We start from the raw sequence: 21315 nt of genomic DNA on the forward strand, positions 1-21315 counted from the left end.
TTCATGGTCTATTGTCCGGAATTCCTTGGTCTGTCGTCCTGACTTTCATGGTCTGTTGTCCTGAATTTCATGGTCAGTTGTCCTGTGTTTCTTGGTCAGTTGTCCTCAGTATCATGTTCTGTTGTTCTGACTTTCATGGTCTGTTGTCCTGAGTTTCATGGTCAGTTGTCCTCAGTTTCATGGTCTGTTGTCCTGATTTGACAACAGTTTCATGTTCTGTTGTCCTCAGTTTCATGTTCTGTTGTCCTGAGTTTCATGTTCTGTTGTCCTCAGTTTCATGTTCTGTTGTCCTCAGTTTCATGTTCTGTTGTCCTGAGTTTCATGTTCTGTTGTCCTGACTTTCATGGTCTATCATCCTGACTTTCATGGCCTGTTGTCCTGACTTTCATGGTCTGTTGTCCTGACTTTCATGGCCAGTTGTTCTGAGTTTCATGGTCTGTTGTCCTGAGTTTCATGGTCTGTCGTCCTGAGTTTCATGGTCTGTTGTCCGGAATTACTCAGTTTGCCGTCTTGACTTTCATGGTCTGTCGTCCTGACTTTCATGGTCTGTTGTCCTGAGTTGCATGGTGTGTTGTCTTGAGTTCTTTTGTCTGTCGTCTTGACTTTCATGGTCTGTTGTCCCGAGTTCCTTGGACTGTCGTCCTGACTTTCGTGGTCTGTCGTCCCAAATTTCCTGGTCTGTCGTCCTGAATGTCATGGTCTGTCGTCCTGAATTTCATGGTCTGTCATCCTTAATTTCATGGTCTGTCGTCCTGACTTTCATAGTGTGTTGTCCGGAATTTCTTGGCCAAGTGTCCTGAGTTTCATGGCTTTTTGTCCTGACTTTCATGGCCAGTTGTCCTGAGTTTCATGGTTTGTTGTCCCGAGTTCCTTGGACTGTCGTCCTGACTTTCGTGGTCTGACGTCCCGAATTTCCTGGTCTGTCGTCCCGAATTTCCTGGTCTGTCGTCCTGAATGTCATGGTCTGTCGCCCTGAATTTCATGGTCTGTCATCCTTAATTTCATGGTCTGTCGTCCTGACTTTCATAGTGTGTTGTCTGGAATTTATTGGCCAAGTGTCCTCTGAGTTTCATGGCTTTTTGTCCTGACTTTCATGGCCAGTTGTCCTGAGTTTCATGGTCTGTTGTCCTGAGTTTCCTGGTCTGTCGTCCTGAGTTTCATGGTCTGTCATCCTGACTTTCATGGTCTGTCGTCCTAACTTTCATGGTCTGTTGTCCTGAGTTGCATGGTCTGTTGTCTTAAGTTCCTTAGTCTGTCGTCCTGACTTTCATGGTCTGTTGTCCTGAGTTGCATGGTCTGTTGTCTTAAGTTCCTTAGTCTGTCGTCTTGACTTTCATGGTCTGTCGTCCTGAGTTTCATGGTCTGTCATCCTGACTTTCATGGTCTGTCATTCTGACTTTCATGGTCTATTGTCCGGAATTCCTTGGTCTGTCGTCCTGACTTTCATGGTCTGTTGTCCTGAATTTCATGGTCAGTTGTCCTGTGTTTCTTGGTCAGTTGTCCTCAGTTTCATGTTCTGTTGTTCTGACTTTCATGGTCTGTTGTCCTGAGTTTCATGGTCAGTTGTCCTCAGTTTCATGGTCTGTTGTCCTGATTTGACAACAGTTTCATGTTCTGTTGTCCTCAGTTTCATGTTCTGTTGTCCTGAGTTTCATGTTCTGTTGTCCTCAGTTTCATGTTCTGTTGTCCTCAGTTTCATGTTCTGTTGTCCTGAGTTTCATGTTCTGTTGTCCTGAGTTTCATGTTCTGCTGTCCTGAGTTTCGTGTTCTTTTGTCCTCAGTTTCATGGTCTGTTGTCCTGACTTTCATGTTCTGTTGTCCTGAGTTTCATGTTCTGTTGTCCTCAGTTTCATGTTCTGTTGTCCTGAGTTTCATGTTCTGTTGTCCTCGGTTTCATGTTCTGTTGTCCTGAGTTTCGTGTTCTTTTGTCCTCAGTTTCATGTTCTGTTGTCCTGGGTTTCATGTTCTGTTGTCCTGAGTTTCATGTTCTGTTGTCCTCAGTTTCATGTTCTTTTGTCCTGAGTTTCATGTTCTGTTGTCCTCAATTTCATGTTCTGTTGTCCTGAGTTTCGTGTTCTTTTGTTCTCAGTTTCATGTTCTGTTGTCCTGGGTTTCATGTTCTGTTGTCCTGAGTTTCATGTTCTGTTGTCCTCAGTTTCATGTTCTTTTGTCCTGAGTTTCATGTTCTGTTGTCCTCAATTTCATGTTCTGTTGTCCTGAGTTTCGTGTTCTTTTGTTCTCAGTTTCATGTTCTGTTGTCCTGAGTTTCATGTTCTGTTGTCCTGAGTTTCATGTTCTGTTGTCCTGAGTTTCATGTTATGTTGTCCTGAGTTTCATGTTCTGTTGTCCTCAGTTTCATGTTCTGTTGTCCTGAGTTTCATGTTCTGTTGTCCTGAGTTTCATGTTCTGTTGTCCTGAGTTTTGAAGAATCAGTGGGACCTTGTGTCTGCTTCATGCTTACCAGTATACGGTGTCCATATTAGGACAGCCTCAGTCTCAGCACAAGCCACAACTCAGACAAAGGTCTCATTACTAAAACAAAGACTGAACACCAGCTGGGAGAGCTAGCACAGTGTTTCTTGACTTATGAAGGTACTAGACTGTTGATACAGTGCCATCTTTTATACAATGTGTATGCATTTTTTGATGAAGTTATACTGTATCTCTACTCACAAGGGTTCTGCCCATATGACACATGAAATAATATGTGGGTGAACCTTTTGTGAGAAATGGCTTTGACAGACAAATTCATTTATTCTATTATTTGTTTGATATGTTTTTAGGAAAAGACCGCCCTCGATGTGACAGCCCTCGATGCAATTAAATTGAATTAATTAATTTGTGTTAGCAGCTTGTCTATGCGAATGTACGTGTGTAGACATGTATGAAACTGCATGAATCCCTCTACTATGAAAGATTACATAAAAAATATTTCAGTATAATGATTTTTTTTCACCTGAGGACTAAACCGAGTCGTGTGTTCCTCATCAATATGCAGTGATAGCTTTTTTTCAAACATTTCAGCAGAAAGTATGGGTACATCCTCAATTTGAACTGCATTCACACCAACTTTAACAATGGAAGTAGAGCAGGCTCTTATTTGTCTCGCCTCACATTTTCAATGAAAGTTAATCTAACAATTGCTTATAAAATTTGAATAAGTCTCATAACTCCTTTTGGGGTAAGAAAACAATTCGAATGAGGTTAACATTTTGTGAAACTATCCCCCTCTCCTCTCCTTCATCTGCACTGAGGTAAAATGACTAAAACAAAAGCGCGTTCTTGGTACATAACACCAGCATCCTCTCAATGCTCCTGTGTTTTCAGATCCGTGCAGATGAAGGAGAGAAGGCATTCCCTGTTGTCCTTTGTGTTAGCTGCTTTAGGAAAATTAATTCTTTAAAGGTCAATCTGCAGTTCAAACAACATCACGCCCTGGCCATAGAGAGGCTTTTTATTCTCTATTTTGGTTAGGTCAGGGTGTGACTAGGGTGGGCGTTCTATGTTCTTTTTTCTATGTTTTTGTTTTTCTTTGTTTTTGGCCGGGTATGGTTCTCAATCAGGGACAGCTGTTTGTCGTTGTCTCTGATTGAGAACCATACTTAGGCAGCCTGTTTTCCCACAATGGGTTGTGGGTATTTATTTTCTGTTTAGTGTTTTTGTTGCACCTTACAGAACTGTTTGTTTGTCGGTTTGTTGTTTTTGTTCAGTATTCATCTTTATTAAAATTATTATGAATACGTACCACGCTGCACTTTGGTCCTCTTCTCCTTCTCCCGACAACAATCGTTACAAACTATTCTAGTTTACCAAAATGAATGTTTTGATAAACCACTGTTTTAATAAACAGTAATTGAACTCCACAGGTATGCTGGCCCATGTTGAGTCAAATTTTTTCCACAGTTGTGTCAAGTTGGTTGGATGTCCTTTGGGTGATGGACCATGCATGATACACAAGGGAAACGGTTGAGCGTGAAAATCTCTGCAGCGTTGCAGTTCTTAACACACTCAAACCGGTGCGCCTGGCACCTACTACCATACCCTTTTCAGAAGCACTTCAATCTTTTGTCTTGCCCATTCCCCCTCTGAATGGCATACATACACCATCCATGTCTTAATTGTCTCAAAGCTTAAAAATCCTTCTTTAAACTGTCTCCTCCCCTTCATCTACACTGATTGAAGTGGATTTATCAAGTGAAATCAATAAGGGATAATAGCTTTCACCTGGATTCACCTGGTCAGTCTGTCATGGAAAGAGATGTTTTGTACACTTAGTGTATATAATTAATTTAAAAGTCAAAAAATGAATGTACAAATCCCAGATTGTCCCACACTGTGCCATCAACACCCGACACAGCAGGCCTCCACAATTAATATGAGGGAAAGAGGAGAGATCATAGAGGGTGACAGGACCAAATTGGAGTTAATTTAATTTATGCTGTGGCCTCTGTAGAAATGAGGCAATACATCCTGTGGCTGTTTGAAGACTGTGGTTGTTCACTTTTAATTGAATTTCAAACCATAGAAAAACAGAATGGTACACAGTATAGCTGATGTTGTCCCTCATTGCTATTAGGTGGTGAGCCTCATCAGGAAGTGTGTGTGTGTGTGTGTGTGTGTGTGTGTGTGTGTGTGTGTGTGTGTGTGTGTGTGTGTGTGTGTGTGTGTGTGTGTGTGTGTGTGTGTGTGTGTGTGTGTGTGTGTGTGTTTGTGTGCACATGGTGTGTGTACAGTGACGCTCCAGTGTAATATTACCACCTTTCAGTCATAGCTGCCCTCACAGAGTAATGGCTTCAAGCTCTCAACTATAGAGACAATATTCCTATTTGACTATTACGCATAGGTTAAAGTTTCCATCACTGTGACGGATTTCTGTCATATAGAGTTCAACATTTTGGGTGGTGTTAATGCACTGCTGTAGTAACAGTCTCGGTTTGAACATCAACTGAGGTACATTGCAATTGACCTGATGGGACTTCGGTCTCAGTGGGTTTCTGATATTGGCACTGAATAAGGGCAGTGATGGAAGGAGGAGAGCTCTGGACCAATGCCCAAACCGCTTTGGAAAGTGAGCCTTGTTGAAACAGCAGGTAAATAGATATGGATTTTCAGGTCCCAGACTGGATCAGCTGCAGATGGGAGGCAATTAAATCCAAAGTAGTGCCACTGGATCGGAGTAGGGGGAGGGTTGATGTTGTTGTGGCTTGTGGCTTGGACTTTGAGCAAATGCTTGGACTTCCACTATTTTCTAAAACTAGAAGGGATTAGTTTGACCTCTGGTCTAGAAACCAATCAAACCAAGTCAAGTAGTATCATGTACTATCCGTGGCATCATGTCTTGTGTTATGTGTGTCATCATGTCTTGTATTATGGATGTCATCATGTCTTGTGTTATGGGTGTCATCATGTCTTGTATTATGGATGTCATCATGTCTTGTGTTATGGGTGTCATCGTGTCTTGTGTTATGGGTGTCATCGTGTCTTGTGTTATGGGTGTCATCGTGTCTTGTGTTATGGGTGTCATCGTGTCTTGTGTTATGGGTGTCATCGTGTCTTGTGTTATGGGTGTCATCGTGTCTTGTGTTATGGGTGTCATCGTGTCTTGTGTTATGGGTGTCATCGTGTCTTGTGTTATGGGTGTCATCGTGTCTTGTGTTATGGGTGTTGTCGTGTCTTGTGTTATGGGTGTCGTCGTGTCTTGTGTTATGTGTGTCATCGTGTCTTGTGTTATGGGTGTCGTCGTGTCTTGTGTTATGGGTGTCATCGTGTCTTGTGTTATGTGTGTCATCGTGTCTTGTGTTATGGGTGTCATCGTGTCTTGTGTTATGGGTGTCATCGTGTCTTGTGTTATGGGTGTCATCGTGTCTTGTGTTATGGGTGTCATCGTGTCTTGTGTTATGGGTCTCATCGTGTCTTGTGTTATGTGTGTCATCGTGTCTTGTGTTATGTGTGTCAGCGTGTCTTGTGTTATGTGTGTCATCGTGTCTTGTGTTATGGGTGTCGTCGTGTCTTGTTTTATGGGTGTCATCATGTCTTGTGTTATGTGTGTCATCGTGTCTTGTGTTATGTGTGTCATCGTGTCTTGTGTTATGGGTGTCATCATGTCTTGTGTTATGTGTGTCATCATGTCTTGTGTTATGGGTGTCATCATGTCTTGTGTTATGTGTGTCATTGTGTCTTGTGTTATGTGTGTCATCGTGTCTTGTGTTATGGGTGTCATCATGTCTTGTGTTATGGGTGTCATTGTGTCTTATGTTATGTGTGTCATCGTGTCTTGTGTTATGGGTGTCATCATGTCTTGTGTTATGTGTGTCATCGTGTCTTGTGTTATGGGTGTCATCATGTCTTGTGTTATGGGTGTCATCGTGTCTTGTGTTATGTGTGTCATCGTGTCTTGTGTTATGTGTGTCATCGTGTCTTGTGTTATGTGTGTCAGCGTGTCTTGTGTTATGTGTGTCATCGTGTCTTGTGTTATGGGTGTCGTCGTGTCTTGTTTTATGGGTGTCATCATGTCTTGTGTTATGTGTGTCATCGTGTCTTGTGTTATGTGTGTCATCGTGTCTTGTGTTATGGGTGTCATCATGTCTTGTGTTATGTGTGTCATCATGTCTTGTGTTATGGGTGTCATCATGTCTTGTGTTATGTGTGTCATTGTGTCTTGTGTTATGTGTGTCATCGTGTCTTGTGTTATGGGTGTCATCATGTCTTGTGTTATGGGTGTCATTGTGTCTTATGTTATGTGTGTCATCGTGTCTTGTGTTATGGGTGTCATCATGTCTTGTGTTATGTGTGTCATCGTGTCTTGTGTTATGGGTGTCATCATGTCTTGTGTTATGGGTGTCATCGTGTCTTGTGTTATGTGTGTCATCGTGTCTTGTGTTATGTGTGTCATCGTGTCTTGTGTTATGTGTGTCATTGTGTCTTGTGTCATGTGTGTCATCGTGTCTTGTGTTATGGGTGTCATCGTGTCTTGTGTTATGGGTGTCATCGTGTCTTGTGTTATGTGTGTCATCGTGTCTTGTGTTATGGATGTCATCAAATAATCTGAGATGCAAAAACCAGCACACAGGAAGAATTGTTCCCTCATGCCCTGTTTTCCGATGGACGTATGTTTTGTTATGGATGTTGAGAGAGATTAGAAAGGAATGGAAGACACTAATAGAAGACTATTATGACTGTGCTTTCCCCTCTGTAAACTTACAGGAAACAAAGTTATGTACTGGGTATAATTCATCGAATCCACTATTGTTTTCCCACAGGTCAACGGGACAGAAATTGAATATGAGTTTGAAGAAATCACACTAGAGCGGGTGAGTTGATGCACACAGTCTGAAAGGACTCTATTTAAAAGAACCCAGCGAGGACTGCAGTCATTGAAATTGAATGAGGGACGGTCATCTCAGTCATTGAAATTGAATGAGGGACAGTCATCTCAGTCATTGAAATTGAATGAGGGACGGTCATCTCAGTCATTGAAATTGAATGAGGGACGGTCATCACAGTCATTGAAATTGAACGAGGTATGCTCATCACAGTCATTGAAATTGAACGAGGTATGCTCATCACAGTCATTGAATTTGAACGAGGTATGCTCATCACAGTCATTGAAATTGGACGAGGTATGCTCATCACAGTCATTGAAATTGAACGAGGTATGCTCATCACAGTCATTGAAATTGAACGAGGTATGCTCATCACAGTCATTTCCCATAAAGGGCATCATAATCTAGCGTAGTCGTTAAATGCGACAGGCAGGATACGTTAATAGGCCAAGTTAAGAGGCAGCTGCTGCATACTGTACTGTAGGTAAACTGTAGGTGAGTGTGTTTAAAGTCACTGTTAGTCACCAAACTACCTCTGCCACATATGTTTCAAAACGTCTTGACCCCACAGATAAACAAACAAAAAAAAGAAGCTATCTGACACAATTTTGAAGCTGTTGGAGAAGCTAGATGAATTCAAAAACTGCCAAAGACACAGTAACCCCAGGCTGAAGAAAGGGTTTCCAGTTTCATGCACCAATTTAAAATTAAAATGGGAATGCCGTCATAATTTGTTATTCCGTTATCCAAACTAAAACAGGAACCTGTTTTACTTTCCACTGAAGCAAATTGATCTCAGCCAGACAAGCTCAATAACACAAACATCAAAGTCCTGTGGGTGTTTTGAGCAGGCCAGGTCTTAATTGGGACATAGCATTTGCATGAGAACAGCCAGGGAGAGCATCCTCAAGGCTCAATGGTGATAAGAGGATTAGCTTGGCTGTCAAAGACATTTTGACTACTGGAAAAGAATCCTCATGACCCTAAACAATGCATTACAATAGGGAAAGGTCAGATCAGTCAAAGGAAGGGAAAAGTCATCCAAAAGCGGAGCCTTGAGCCTTTGGTGCAAACTGCACAGCTCACCCTCAGGGGCAAAAGCAGACATAAACAGTGGCTTTGGGGCTAATGCTAATGCTATGTCTGTGCTATTCAGGCTTCACGCCACAGGACCCTGTATCTATGCTCTCCACTCCCATTGCCCTAGCTAGCCAATGGGCTGTGATTATGAGTGCACTTGAGTGAGCTAGCTATCATCACTTCCATCTCATCTCAGCCTGATTGAGTTCTGTTTGTATTTATGGAGAGGGAAGCTTCCCCTGAGGGAGATCAGTGGCCATTGTATTCACCATGCCCGCAGCTCAGCCTGCAGGGTCAGTGGATATTTAGTCAAGAGATGCCCCTACTCCCATCAGTTAGCAATTTAATCAAAGCGTCCACATTCATTTTGTAAGTGTCAAGGGGGATTTGGCTCATAAAACCGATGGAGCTGGGTTGTTGGCATTTGAGAATGATGCATTTTCTGCCTCAGCCTCTGTATTGTGTTTACTTGTTATGAAGTCATACAAATCGAAAATAAAAAGTGAATCCTGTGAACCCGAAAATTAAGTAAAACAGTTTTTGTCAATTTACTTTTTTCAAACTAAAAATGAAATATTGACTTGTGTTATATGTTTATTTCACTTTCAAATAGTTTATTTAGGAATTATTATTTTTTGCTATAAAAGTATGTTTTCGGACATATTTCTAGTACTAGAAATTGTTTGTTCGTATTAGTTTTCAGTAAGTTGGGGGCGTGCATAATGCAAATTAGACAGAATGTGGAATTCTGGGAAAACATGCACCTACAAGAGAATTGCTAAATTGTCAAATTATTTTAAAGGTAGAGTCAGTGATGCACAATGTAAACAGCAGTGTCAGGCTGACTTCCTGATACACAAGCATGAGGCTAAACTTCTCTGCTGTTGCTGTTCACGTGGCAGCAGATTGAAGAATACCAGCAAAACAGAAATTGTATTTTTATGTTGTATGTAATTTAGGCTAGGATACAGTTTAACATTATAAAGGAATAGAAGTGTAAAAGTACTGGTAGATGTTTTATTAATTGTTCTTCATGCTCTATAGGGGAACTCAGGGTTGGGTTTCAGCATCGCTGGAGGAACAGATAACCCCCATATCGGTGATGACCCAGGGATCTTCATCACCAAGATTATCCCTGGTGGCGCGGCAGCAGAGGATGGCCGGTTAAGGTGAGTGCTATGGATTGAGCCCTTTACAAATGAACACTTCACTCAAGACATTGAGATAGCAATTATACAAGAGCATTTTGCTGTCAGAATGAATTTGAACTTTTATTTTTTATTTAACCTTTATTTAACTACGCAAGTCAGTTAAGAACAAATTCTTATTTTACAATGATGGCCGACCCCGGACGATGCTGGGCCAATTGTGCGCCACCCTTTGGGACCCCCGATCACGGCCAGTTGTGACACAGCCCGGGAACGAACCAGGGTCTGTAGTGACACCTCTAGCACTGAGATCCAGTGCCTTAGACCGCTTCGCGACTCGGGAGCCTATGGATGGCTCGTGGACTCTCGCCCATCATTTGATCTAAGTGCCTTCAGAAAGTATTCATACCGCTTGATATATTCCACATTTCGTTGTGTTACAGCCTGAATTCAAAATTGATTAAATATATTTTTTTACCTCATAATGACAAAGTGAAAACATGTTTTTAGAAATTGTAGCAAATTTGATTAAAATTAAATACAGAAATATCTCATTTACATAAGTATTAACACCCCTGAGTCAATGCATGTTAGAATCAGCCTTGGCAGTGATTACAGCTGTGAGTCTTCCTGGGTAAGTCTCTAAGAGTTTTGACCATTATTATTTTCAAAATGTTCAAGCTCTTTCAAATTGATTGTTGAACATTGCTAGACAACCATTTTCAAATCTTGCCATAGATTTTCAAGCAGATTCAATTCAAAACGGTAACTCGGCCATTCAGGAACGTTCACTGCCTTCTTGGTAAGCAACGCCAGTGTAGATTTGACCTTGTGTTTTAGGTTATTGTCCTGCTGAATGGTGAATTCATCTCCCAGTGTCTGGTGGAAAGCAGACTGAACCAGGTTTTCATCTAGGATGTTGACTGTTCTTTCGTTTACTTTTTTATCCTAAAAAACTCCCCAGTCCTTAATGATTACAAGCATACTCATAACATGATACAGTCACCACTATGCTTGAAATTATGGAGTGTTAGTCAGTAATGTGTTGTATTGGATTTTCCCCAAACGTTACACATTGCATTCAGGACAAAAAGTTAATTGCTTTGCCACATTTTTTTGCAGTATTGCTTTAGTGCCTTGTTGCAGACAGGATGCATGTTTTTGAATGTTTTTATTCTGTACAGGGTCCTTTTTTTCCACTCTCACTCTGCCAGGTTAATATTGTGGAGTAACTACAATTTTGTTGTATCACAGCATTAAACTCTGTAACTCTTTTAAAGTCACCATTTGCCTCATGGTGAAATCCCTGAGCGGTTTCCTTCCTCTCCGGCAACTGAGTTAGGAAGGACACCTGTATATTTGTAGTGACTGGGTATGTTGATACACCATACAAAGTGTAATTAATATCTTCATCATGCTCAAACGGATATTCAATGTCTGCTTTTTTTTACCCATCTACCAATACTAACTTTTCTTTGCGAGGCATTGGAAAACCTCCCTGGTCTTTGTTGTTGAATCTGTGTTTAAAGTTTGCTGTTCAACTGCGGGAACTTACAGATAATTGTATAAAAAATCATGTTATTTACTCCTGAACTTATTTAAGCTTGCCATAACAAAGGGGTTGAATACTCAAATTGAATTCATTTGTAACATTTTGAAAAACATTATTCCACTTTGACCTTATGAGGTATTGTGTGTAGGCCAGTGTCAAAATGTCTCAGTTTAATCAATTTTAAATTCCGGCTGTAACACAAAAAACTGTGTAACAAGTCAAGGGGTGTAACAAGTCAAGGGGAATACTTTCTGAAGGCACTGTATACAGTTGAAGTCGGAAGTTTACATACACTTAGGTTGGAGTCATTTAAACTTGTTTTTCAACCACTCCACAAATTTCTTGTTAACAAACTATAGTTTTGGCAAGTCGGTTAGGACATCTACTACTACACAAGTCATTTTTCCAACAATTGTTTACAGATTATTTCACTTAATTCACTGTATCACAATTCCAGTGGGTCAGAAGTTTACATACACTAAGTTGACTGTGCCTTTAAACAGCTTGGAAAATTCTAGAAAATGATGTCATGGCTTTAGAAGCTTCTGATAGGCTAATTGACATAATTTGAGTCAATTGTAGGTGTACCTGTGGATGTATTTCAATGCCACCCTTCAAACTCAGTGCCTCTTTGCTTGACATCACTGGAAATCAAAAGAAATCAGCCAAGACCTCAGAAAATAAATTGTAGACCTCCACAAGTCTGGTTCATCCTTGGGAGAAATTTCCAAATGCCTGAAGATACCACGTTCATCTGTACAAACAATAGTACGCAAGTATAAACACCGTGGGACCACGCAGCCGTCATACCGCTCAGGAAGGAGACGCGTTCTGTCTCTTAGAGATGAACATACGTTGGTGCGAAAAGTGCAAATCAATCCCAGAATAACAGCAAAGGACCCTGTGAAGATGCTGGAGGAAACAGGTACAAAAGTATCTGTATCCACAGCAAAACGAGTCCTAAATCGACATAATCTGAAAGGCCGCTCAGCAAGGAAGAAGCCACTGCTCCAAAACCACCATAAAAAGCCAGACTACAACTGCACATGGGGACAAAGATCGTATATTTTGGAGAAATGTCCTCTGGTCTGATGAAACAAAAATAGAACTGTTTGGCCATAATGACCATTGTTATGTTTGGAGGAAAAAGGGGGAGTTTTGCAAGCCCACGAACACCTTCTCAACCGTGAAGCGGTTGGGAGCATCATGTTGTGGGGGTGCTTTGCTGCAGGAGGGACTGGTGCACGAAATAGATGGCATCATGAGGAAGGGAAAATTATGTGGATATATTGTTAGCAACATCTCAAAACATCAGTCAGGAAGTTAAAGCTTGGTCACAAATGGGTCTTCCAAATGGACAATAACCCCAAGCATACTTCCAAAGTTGTGGCAAATTGGCTTAAGGACAACAAAGTCAAGGTATTGGAGTGGCCATCACAAAGCCATGACCTCAATCCTATAGAAAATATGTGGGCAGAACTGAAATGGGTTTGCGAGCAAGGAGGCCTACAAACCTGACTCAGTTACACTAGCTCTGTCAGGAGGAATGGGCCAAAATTCACCCAACGTATTGTGGGAAGGTTGTGGAAGGCTACCCAAAACATTTGACCCAAGTTAAACAATTTAAAGGCAATGCTACCAAATACTAATTGAGTGTATGTAAACTTCTGACCCACTGGGAATATGATGAAAGAAATAAAAGCTGAAATAAATGATTCTCTCTACTATTATTCTGACATTTTACATTCTTAAAGTAAAGTGGTGACCCTAACTGACCGAAAATAGGGACTTTTTACGAGGATTAAATGTCAGGAATTGTGAAAAACTGAGTTTAAACGTATTTGGCTGAGGTGTATGTAAACTTCCGACTTCAACTGTATACCCACAGTAGTAAAACATGTAAACTTCTGACCCACTGGGAATTTTTACTAGGATTAAATGTCAGGAATTGTGAAATACGGAGTTTAAATGTGTTTGGCTAAGGTGTATGTAAACTTCTGACTTCAACTGTATATGCTATGTTTTGAAGGCTCTATCATGTAATGGATAGGCTGAAAGGGTTCGTTTTCAGATTTTCCCCCAAATGTTATCTTACTTTGAGAGCTATTCCTTGACCATTTGTTCCGTAAATCTACCATTCACATTGTCTTTGTTCGTCATGTTAGTCGTTTGGGTTAACGTTAACGCTTCATTGGATTGCATTTATTCCCGAAACTATCCCTAAACACCCCAATATAAATCTCACATGTGGTACTATGGCAGACTATATGCTATAACAGTATTACTCCTTGTAGAAGTCATTTGAGCCTACTTGAATGCAGAGCCAAACGAAAGTCTTCTTTAAGAGGTGGTGGGTAAATAATCTGTTCTAGATTCGGTGTGAGTCAAGAGAGAAATGTCACTTAGAGAAGCAATTACATGCTCTCCCTGTTTTACCCTTGCCTGACTTTGGGGAGCTCTGCTCAGCTTTGGATAAATCACACTGGCGTGTCCAATGAATGTTTTGTTTTCTAAGATGTGCACAGGGACTAATGCATTAGTGGGAAAGGCCTACCGTCTCAAAGACACAATGGGTTTTGACACTGTTTAAGTATTATAGTCAGGCACACTTCTCCTCTTGTGGTAATTTATTCACTGCACAGTCCGGGGAATGTAGCATAACATTACTTATTCTAAGCACATTGTTGCTCTTACGTTGTAGCTGAATGTAAATAGGAAATACTCAAACGCTTTTCTCTGGGAGCACTCTACAAAACTTAAGACTTTTGGGATGCTTAGAGAACCACTTCGTTAGCAAGATAACAGAAACTAAAAGGGAAGTTCAGGATTTGACAACTTGATGTTCGATGATTCCGCAACCTGAAAGTAGTCTATGGGCCAAGAGAAACTATCATCCATGCTTCCGTTTTCTTTAACCAGCCGCTACAAACACCAGTTATCTTTAGCAACCTCTAGCTGACAATCAATGGATGTGGTAGGGGCAATCGTGCAATCTTTTTTTTGTGTGGGGGGGGGGGGGAATAAAATGTTTTATCAGAGTTGAGGAGTAACGGATTACATGTAATCTAAGTAATGCCACTTTAATAATGTCTACATATCTTACATTACTTATATTACTCATATCACATGTATATACTGTATTGAGACCCAATTTCTGGACATTTTAATAAATGGATCACTAGGCACTTTAAACAATGCCACTTTAAATAATGCCACTTTAATAATGTTTATATTTCTTACATTACTCATATCAAATGTATATACTGTATTTTATACCATTTACTGCACCTTGCCTATGCCGCTCGGCCATCGCCCATCCATATACTTTTATGTTCATATTTTCATTCACCCCTTCAGATTTGTGTGTATTAGGTAGTTGTTGGGAATTGTTAGATTACTTGTTAGATATTACTGCACTGTTGGAACTAGAAGCACAAGCATTTCGCTACACTCAAATTAACATCTGCTAACCATGTGTATGTGACCAATAACATTTGATTTGATGTAAGGGATTACAAAAAAACAGTAACTGTAATCCGTTACCAGCAAAAATATTGTAATCAGATTACAGATACTTTTGAAAAACTAGATGATTACTTCGAGGATGACTTTGAAATTCAGAAAGGATGTTTGCGATAAAAAATATTTGACACTTCTCTGTTTTCTCAATGACATTCAAAGCAGCATTGAAAAAAGGCGCAAGTTTAAGTTTGTTACACCTGAGCGAGTCTGACCACAAGTCAGAGACCACTATAATGACACACCAAATGTGTTTGATGGATCACGGGAAAGGAGCAAGAATAGGCTTTTGTAGGCTACAGTCCAAACTATGTCTTCCAATGGTGTGACTGCTGTCGGCATCCAAAGATTATCCAATTTCAATAAACGCTTGGAGGTAAGGATGACAGCAGTGGTGTAGTCTACGGTGATACGAATATAACTTATTATTGATATCTACATAGCGCATTGATGTGAATCACACTGCTGCTCTCTCATTTAGCTATTTGCGCCTCACGGATTGTGGTTGTTGTGGATGGCTGTTAACAAATCTAAATATCTATTTGAAACCAATAATGGTTGAATTCAAGAAGTTGAATCTACCTTTCAGTCATTGTTTTTCTAACCAGGGGACAGCCAGTGAAAAATGCACTCTTGCAACAGCTGCATAGTGCAAATCCCAGCCTATGAAATAAAAGTGTGGCTTTTAGACTTAAAGGGGCAATCTGTAGTTGCTACATCCATTTTTGGACTTATAAATTATATATACACTACCGTTCAAAAGTTTGGGGTCACTTAGAAATGTCCTTAGAAAATTTTTAAAAATTGTCCATTAAAATAACATCAAATTGATCAGAAATACAGTGTAGACATTTTTGTAAATTACTATTGGTAGCTGGAAACAGCAGATTTTTTTTATGGAATATCTACATAGGCATACAGAGGCCCATTATCAGAAACCATCACTCCTGTGTTCCAATGGCACATTGTGTTAGCTAATCCAAGTTTATCATTTTAAAAGGCTAATTGATCATTAGAAAACCCCTATTTAATTATGTTAGCACAGCTGAAAACTGTTGTTCTGATTAAAGAAGCATTAAAACTGGCCTTCTTTAGACTAGTTGAGTATCTGGAACATCAGCATTTGTGGGTTCGATTACAGGCTCATAATGGCCAGAAACAAAAAACTTTGTTCTGAGAAATGAAAGCTATTCCATGCGAGAAATTGCCAAGAAACTGAAGATCTCGTACAACGTGGTGTACTACTCCCTTCACAGAACAGGGCAAACTGGCACTAACCAGAATAGAAAGAGGAGTGGAAGGCCCCGGTGCACAACTGAGCAAGAGCACAAGTACATTAGAGTGTCTAGTTTGAGAAACAAACACCTCACAAGTCCTCAACTGGCAGCTTCATTAAATAGTACCCGCAAAACACCAGTCTCAACGTCAACAGTGAAGAGAATCCAGGATTCTGACCTTCTAGGTAGAGTTCGTCTATCCAATGTCTGTGTTATTTTGCCCATGTTAATCTTTTCTTTTTATTAGCCAGTCTGAGATATGGCGTTTTCTTTACAACTCTGTTTTCTTTACAACTCCTCTATTGGAGGGATGCGACACCATTCTTCCACGATAAATTCCATAATTTGGTGTTTTGTTGATGGTGGTGGAAATCGCTGTCTCAGGCGCCGCTCCAGAATCTCCTATAAGTGTTCAATTGGGTTGAGATCTGGTGACTGAGACGGCCATGGCATATGGTTTATGTAATTTTCATGCTCATCAAACCATTCAGTGACCACTCGTGCCCTGTGGAAGAGGGCATCCTGGAAGAGCCCACTCCCATCAGGATAGAAATGATTCACCATAGGTTGGAGGTGATCCCTCAGAATGACATTTATTGAATGACATCCCTCAGAATGACATTTATTGTGCATTTATTGGTGTTCACCTTGTCTTCTAAGGGGTTGAGTGGAACTTGACCATGCCAGGAAAATGCACCCCACACCATAACAGAGCTGCCAGAACTCTCATTTACTTAAGTGCTTCCTTTATTTTGTCAGTTACCTGTAGTTTTAGTAAGCAGTAGGAAAGACATATTTTGGACACGGACAATTATATTTTTAGTTCAGAATGAAATACCTTTTTATGAAGCATATGGTGCAAACGTTTTGCTTTGCTGGGGTGTGTGCTAATGAATACACCCCAACTGTTCAGTAGTTAAACAGCTGTATAATAATCAGACATTCAACTTTGGGCATTGTACTGGAAATGCATATAGTGTACTTTCTGCAAACTAACAAAACTCACTGCTGACCAAGGCTTCATTCTGAGGATAAAAACACAGCTATTATACATGTGTAAATAGGCAGAATCTCTCGCTCTGCTTGAGTGTGTGTGTGTGTGTGTGTGTGTGTGTGTGTGTGTGTGTGTGTGTGTGTGTGTGTGTGTGTGTGTGTGTGTGTGTGTGTGTGTGTGTGTGTGCATAGGATCCCAGCTGGTCCCTTACAATGCGCCTCAGGAGAGTTCTGGCCTTAAACGCGGGGACATGGATATTTGTGGCCTCTCTTCACTGGGTCAAAGGCTAACACTGCAGCAGGGGCCCCCTGCCACACACACTCACACACGCACGCTCACACACAAATACTGTTTCCCAGGTTTGCACTCATGTTCCCATCCTCTTCCTTCCTTGCAGAGTGAATGACTGCATCCTGCGGGTGAATGATGCCGACGTGTCTGAGGTGTCCCACAGTAAGGCAGTGGAGGCCCTGAAGGTGGCTGGCTCTATCGTCAGGCTGTACGTTCGCCGGAGGAGACCCATGCTGGAAACTGTCATTGAAATCAAACTCATCAAAGGACCAAAAGGTTACTAAACTCCCTTTCCTTTGTTTGTCTATCTATAACCATGCACATCCAATATTCTTTGTTTTGTTCAGTATTTTATCATTGGGGGTTTTGTACCCACTTCTGTTGGCAGGAATTGAGACAAACCCACTGAAATCAATTTAACTTGCTACACTGGCCGCAGAAGCGGCACATCAGTGAAGCAGCAAAAACACAAGGTTCTCTTTGCTGAACCATCTTCTTACGCTTCAAATCTACTTTCTAGCGCTACAGTTGTCTGTAAAGTGTAACTTGCTGATACTTGTGGCTTGTGCTTGTGATCTGGAGGCAGCAGCCTACACCACTAAACCACCCTGGGCCACAACACATTCTTTTTCAACCTCCACCCTATTTCTCATCAGGGCTGGGCTTCAGCATCGCAGGAGGGGTGGGCAATCAGCACATCCCGGGGGACAACAGCATCTTTGTCACTAAGATCATAGATGGAGGTGCAGCACAGAAGGACCAGCGCTTGCAGGTTGGAGACCGGCTGCTTATGGTAAGTTACTGCAGCTTCACTACCCCTACCCTGCCCTGTCCTCATACCGCATAGGTGGACCACTAACATACTGTACTGTGAAAGCGTTGTAAACCTTCATAACAGATGTATTCAACATCATTCATAAGGGTTTTCAAAATAGAATAGTGATTTATTTATTTATATTTTAGCCATTTAGCAGACGCTCCTATCCAAAGCAACTAGGATTAAGTGCCTAGCTCAGGGACACATTGACAGATTTTTCACCTAGTTGGGCCGGGGATTCGAAGCAGCGATTTTGGTTACTGGCCCAACACTCCTAACCGCTAGGCTACCTGCCAACATTGTACAACGGAGGAGTGAATAGTGTTTCAGAAGGTTGTATACAATAAAATATACATTTATGTTGTATAATATATATATATATTTTTAAAGTTATTTAATGAGACTTTTATTTTTAATATCCTTATTAAGAATGTTTAATAAATGTGTTATGAAGGTTGTTATACAGTATAATTATTTCACAGTAATACACAAAGGTATTATGTTGTTGCAACACACCCTTTTTCAGAAGAGTGAGTTGCTTAACTGCAGGTTAATTCATCTAGCTACCTTCCTGCTGCCTCCAGCTCCGGAGGACCACAGCCATCGTAATCTGCATTTGGCAGCACCAAGTAGCATGATGTCGGTCTGGCATGTCAGGAGTGGAATACGAGGTTTAACCTGTGATTTTCTCCATGCTCTCTCCACCCCAACAGGTGAACAACTACACTCTGGAAGAGGTCTCCCACGAGGAGGCTGTAGCCATACTGAAGAACACTTCTGACGTTGTGTACCTGAAGGTGGGCAAGCCCACCAGTGTTTACTTATCAGATCCCTATGGGCCACCTGATATCACGCACTGTGAGTTTGTCACCTCTTTTTCACCGCTCTACCCACCCGTGCTCCGGCGTGAAGTTTCCACCAGCAGCAGATCTAGGATCAGCTTCCCCTTCCCCCATCCTGACCTTAAGTGGGGGGCAGTGCAAAACTGACCCAAGATCACCGCCTAGTGGCAACTTTACCCTAGTTCCCCACCTGTAGAGAGACAATTTTAGTTTGTAGTCCGAATAGTGTACAAGAGACCAACACTTAAATGGCAGATTAAACCTGTATGAGTAACCTCTACTGTTCTAGATCAGGGCAGTAATCTTTCACTTTGCAAATGAATGTTTCGTTTCACTCTGATGCAGCATGTTTGTTCAACTCTTTAGTATCATCCCTGAGTTTAGATAGAGTCTCAATTTGAATGTGATGTGTGTAGTGATTGTTTTTGAGTGCATAGTGTCATGTACATTTGAATGCCAAAGCATTGGATTTAGTCATATTTCTATTGTGTTTTTATATAATGTATTATGCCAATGTGCCAACATTGTGTGAGCCTCTAAATGTGTGAGCCTCTAAATTATATATATTTCATTAAGTGATTGGTTGATTGATACGTGTAGTCAATAACTGAATGTTGAAGTCTGACGAGCAATGTACACAACTGTTTTCTTTCCAGCATTCTCTCCAGCAATGGAAAATCATATATCTTCCGGGGGCAACAACGGCACTCTGGAGTACAAGTGCAGTCTTCCCCCCATGCCCATCTCTCCTGGAAGGTACTCCCCCCTCCAAAAACACTTACTCGGGGAAGAGGACATTAACAGGTTGGATGGTTTTTCCTTCTTACGGTAATTACATCCCTTCCTACCAGACAGCAGTAGTATTACAGGTAGAGCCTCGTCACCCCACCCCATGTTCTATGGAAACTCAAAAGCAATCTTAAATGACGTTACAAGTTGTGTTGGCATTGATTGCTTTGGGGATTTGTCCTCCTGCCCCAACCTCCCTTCCCACCTCCTTAGTCCCTGCTGTTTTCATCCTGTGCTCTGTGTTTTGCACTTGGGAGTCCTGTTGTTCAACTGTGTTGTCTTGTTGCACTGTTTTTAATCTGGCGCTACTTTGTAGAGACAGAATATATGCTGAAGGGTGGCATGGTCAGTGTGTGCATCTTTTCCACCTTGCTGTAGGTTTTTAAGCTTGCTCTTTGAATCTAATAATATAATGTATGTGAAAATGGGCCAGATTATTACGGATCTGAATAATTTATTCAATTTAACGGTCCAATGGAAGTGTTTTTATCTTAATATCAAATCATTTCTGGGTAACAGTTAATAGATTTTCCACTAAAGTTTCTACTAAAGGAGAGAAGTGGAGTGTTATGCTGGAGTAATATAGTGATGAGGCTTGTGGTGATGTCGTATTCTCCTGCTGGCCACTGTATGGATCAGCATTTTGTCCCTGACGCATGGCAGACGTGTTACTCCAAGCGACATCCAGGCTGCGTTTTGATTGGCCGAATGCCCAGGCAAATTCAGAGCAACACAAAATGACTTAGCAGTCCTTATGGAGAAAATATGTTTCAAACCTGTCATCAGCGTTCTAGAACAGAAAGACAGTCTTGATCACTACAAGACGAACTAGGACAACTGCAGGTTAATTTAAGAACTTCCTACTGTACCACATCAATCGAATTTGTCTTCTTGATATGTTTGAGAAATTAAACAGAATGCATAAATACTATAGTGCCAAATCATTTCAATATATGTTTTAATCTGCACAGTTTTGCATCTTTAAATAAAAAAAAATATTGTAGTATTGTGTTCTAGTTCAAAGATTCATACAGTTGAGAATTTAATAGATGGTTTGAGATAGAAAGCACACTGGACTTTAATTCAGAGGGTGGCCCCACTAGTTAACAGGGTTGGGGTCAATTTGAATTGAAGTCAGTCAATTGAGGAAGTGATATGAATTTTTTTTTTTCAATTATTGAATAGTAATTGCAGTTTACTTCCTGAATTGACTAACTTCAATTCAAATTGACCCCAACCCTGCTAGCTTATAGAGAACCAAACCTGCCATAAATAAATGCAGACGTAAATAGATAAATACATGAATAAATAAATACATTCACACATAAATAGATAAATAAATACATTCACACATAAATAGATAAATAAATACATTCACACATAAATAGATAAATAAATACATTCACACATAAATAGATAAATAAATACATTCACACATACATAGATAAATAAATACATGGATGAATGAATGCACACATAAATAGATAAATAATTATTAGCCCTTATTAATTTATTCATTTATATTGACTTCATTTATTTATTTTTGTATTTCTTGCTCCAATATGATAATGAGGGGGTGTCAAGAAAACGTATGTGGGTGGTATCCAACACATCATTGGTTGATCAAAGTCAAGACGTGTTGCTCTATTGCATTATTGAAGAATGAAAATTAAGTCACTCTTCA

General features: G+C 40.6%; 1 protein-coding gene across 50 annotated transcripts in view; it reads left to right on the plus strand.

Annotated features, from left to right (window-relative positions):
* LOC110533415 (disks large homolog 2) overlaps positions 1 to 21315 on the plus strand; it is a 317171-nt gene that overhangs the window by 248453 nt on the left and 47403 nt on the right. For 30 of the 50 annotated variants that reach the window (XR_016483586.1, XR_016483585.1, XR_016483588.1 and 27 more), the window contains 6 exons: positions 7260 to 7310; positions 9447 to 9571; positions 17290 to 17459; positions 17840 to 17976; positions 18714 to 18858; positions 19499 to 19670. Coding sequence is in view for 44 of the 50 variants with exons in the window: in XM_036989771.2 (XP_036845666.2) it covers positions 7260 to 7310; positions 9447 to 9571; positions 17290 to 17459; positions 17840 to 17976; positions 18714 to 18858; positions 19499 to 19670 (800 nt within the window). In the remaining 6 variants the exon portion in view is untranslated. The remainder of the gene's footprint in view (positions 1 to 7259; positions 7311 to 9446; positions 9572 to 17289; positions 17460 to 17839; positions 17977 to 18713; positions 18859 to 19498; positions 19671 to 21315) is intronic. The other 20 variants (XR_016483590.1, XM_036989775.2, XM_090185975.1 and 17 more) reach the window with 1 other exon arrangement.

The sequence above is a fragment of the Oncorhynchus mykiss genome, chromosome 10 (genome assembly GCF_057628025.1).
Source record: "Oncorhynchus mykiss isolate SJ-2025 chromosome 10, ASM5762802v1, whole genome shotgun sequence".
Taxonomy (NCBI): Eukaryota; Metazoa; Chordata; class Actinopteri; order Salmoniformes; family Salmonidae; genus Oncorhynchus; species Oncorhynchus mykiss.